This window comes from Hyaena hyaena, unplaced genomic scaffold (genome assembly GCF_003009895.1).
Source record: "Hyaena hyaena isolate Hyena2069 unplaced genomic scaffold, ASM300989v1 scaffold_281, whole genome shotgun sequence".
Lineage (NCBI taxonomy): Eukaryota > Metazoa > Chordata > Mammalia > Carnivora > Hyaenidae > Hyaena > Hyaena hyaena.
Window position 1 is genome coordinate 2097155 of NW_024080914.1, and position 2866 is coordinate 2100020.

The 2866-nt window shown below is 43.1% G+C and overlaps 1 protein-coding gene across 1 annotated transcript; it reads left to right on the forward strand.

Annotated features, from left to right (window-relative positions):
* Window positions 1-1702: 1702 nt before the first annotated feature.
* Window positions 1703-2650, forward strand: LOC120241423 (olfactory receptor 6K3). The gene is given in 1 exon segment (XM_039246521.1): window positions 1703-2650. A coding segment is annotated over 1 exon segment (948 nt).
* The last annotated feature ends 216 nt before the right edge of the window (window positions 2651-2866 follow it).

The window sequence follows — 2866 nt, forward strand, 5'->3', positions numbered from 1 at the left end:
AAAAAAAAAAAAATAAAGAAGGTAAAGCAAGTAGTTGATGATGAAACATGATTTCTACAATCCAGAAATGCCAGTGTAATAGTGCCCAATATTCAGAAGTGTTCACTGTATTCCTGACACTATTCTAAGCATTGAAAGTCTGTTTACACATGTTGGTGGGGGCAGTCACGTGTCTGTGGGTTCAAGCGCTTCACCAAGAGATACACTGCACGGGTTTACTTTCTGACTTCAGGTGAGAATCCCTTGGAAAAGTGTTTAACCTGCCTGTGCCTAAGTGCTGTCTGTAAAATGGAGACGATCTTACCTCATTAGAGCATCTCGAGCATTTGGTAAAAAATATAGCTTATGCTTGGGGTGGTGCTTGCCACAGTGACTGACTCGATACCCCAGCACACTATACAATGCTGTCCTTGTTATTGTAGTGTTTAGTCATTCTCAAACTCTTGCATGTTAGTATTAATATTTTCTCCATCTTACAAGTGATAAATTAAAGGCATGGAAGGGCTAAGTAACTTGAGATAAGCCAGGGGGGTTGTAAGCGGTGGAGAGCATCTGTTTCTAATATTCAGACTTTTGACCAGTATTTATCTATTGCTTTTGCTTCAGGAGAGAGAACAGGTCAAGGAACAGTGGCTACCATGCAGACAGAGGCCGAGATACAAGTGGGAGCCTATGGTGATCCCACAAAGCAGTGTGCACGAGAGGACTGTAGGGTAGCAGCATTTGGGATACCTGGAGGAGATGCTGGTCCAAGTTCAATTCAAGTGTGTGAGTTTTGAGCTTACGAAGGAAAGTTGGCTGGAGAACGATATCTACAAGTTGTCGTAGTTGAGATCTTGTAAGTGGACAAGATCGCCACAGGAGCAGATAGAATAATCGAGAGCCAATGGGTGAGCAAAGAGAACGGAGAGCAGAGAGCCTGACAGAAATGAGCACTTGGGGAAGAGTTTAAGAGAAGCAGGCACGTTAATAGGAGAGAGAAGAGGAGAAATGAGTAGAGATGATAGAATAAATAAAAATACGTGGAACAGAAGAAAAAGCCCAAGCCAGAACCACCTCTGAGAGCCGTTGGGAATAGGTAATGTAACTTCCATTATGTTTATTTTTATTCATGCCTCTTATTTCTAAAATACATTATTATAATATACACATATATTTTGAATTATTGGACAATGATATAGGATGTGTGTGTAACTTAAAGTGCAACTAGTTGTATTACAGGTTAAGCTAAACATAACTGCACCATTAAAAACAGTTGGAGGGGCGCCTTGGGTGGCTCCATCAGTTAAGCATCTGACTCTTGGTTTCCTTCCATTCAGGTCAAGATCTCATGGTTTCATGAGTTTGAGCCCCGCATCAGGCTCTGCCCTGACAGCACAGAGCCTGCTTGAGATGCTCCCTTTCTCTCTGCCCCGTCCCTGCTCCCACTCTCTCTGTCTTTCTCAAAAATAAATAATAAATAAAAAACTTAAAAAACATTTGGAGACAGCTGTTTCTGTTATTGTGCCTCTGAAGGAGTGAGAAAAAAATGTCAAATACTAGACAACATGCGCAAGAGTGTGAAATTAGGAAAAACCAAAACCTTCAAGTTATTTCTTGTTATTCATTCAAGTTGTTTAGTTGTACACCATTCTTTCTTCTCCGCCTCCTTGTGAGCTGGTGTGTGCCCTTTCCTTCATTCATAGGGAGATCCGCTGGGCATATGGAGAGTGGAAACCTGTCAGCAGTGACTGAATTTATCTTCACTGGCTTCCCGCTGCTCCAGAATGGTGGCCTCCTGTACTTCTTCCCCTTACTTTTCATCTACACTTTTATTGTCATTGGGAATCTATTGATCTTCTTCGCTGTCCGGCTGGACACCCATCTCCACAACCCCATGTACAATTTCATCAGCATCTTCCCCTTGCTGGAGATCTGGTACACCACTTCCACCATTCCCAAGATGCTCTCCAACCTCATCAGTGAGAAGAAAACCATCTCCATTATTGGCTGCCTCCTGCAGATGTACTTCTTCCATTCCCTGGGAAACACAGAGGGAATCTTGCTCATCACCATGGCCATTGACAGGTACGTTGCCATCTGCAACCCTCTCCGTTACCAGATGATCATGACCCCCTAGCTGTGCGCTCAGCTCTCTGCAAGCTCCTGCATCTTTGGCTTCCTAATCCTGCTTCCTGAGATTGTAATGATTTCCACACTGCCTTTCTGTGGCGTCAACCAAATCCATCAGATCTTCTGTGACTTGGTCCCCGTGCTGAGCCTGGCCTCTACAGACACGTCCATGATTCTGGTTGAAGATGTGATCCATGCTGTGACCATCATCATTACCGTCCTAATCATTGCCCTGTCCTATATCAGAATTGTTACTGTGATCTTGAGGATCCCCTCTGCTGAAGGCCGGCAAAAGGCCTTTTCTACCTGTGCAGGCCATCTTACTGTGTTCCTGATTTTCTTTGGCAGTGTGTCCCTTATGTACTTGCGATTCAATGCCACCTACCCCCCAGTCTTGGACACAGCGATTGCACTGATGTTTACTGTCCTTGCCCCATTCTTCAATCCCATCATCTATAGTCTGAGAAACAAGGACATGAAGAATGCGATCAGAAAACTCTTCCATCTTTGGAAAACGTTGAACACGTTTGGAGGTTAATTCTGAGCCACACTTCTCCCACTATCTTATTATTTCTCTAACAGATTAAAACAGGGAAACTACTCTATACATGGTTCTTTGTCACACTGAACTTTCTGTCTGTTCTCTTCGTTATTTTCCCTGATATCTAGGATAACACATTAATACTCTAAGGCATAGCTATTAATACTGATGTATATATGCTCAAGAACTTTATTATGGGGTTGATTTGCTTGC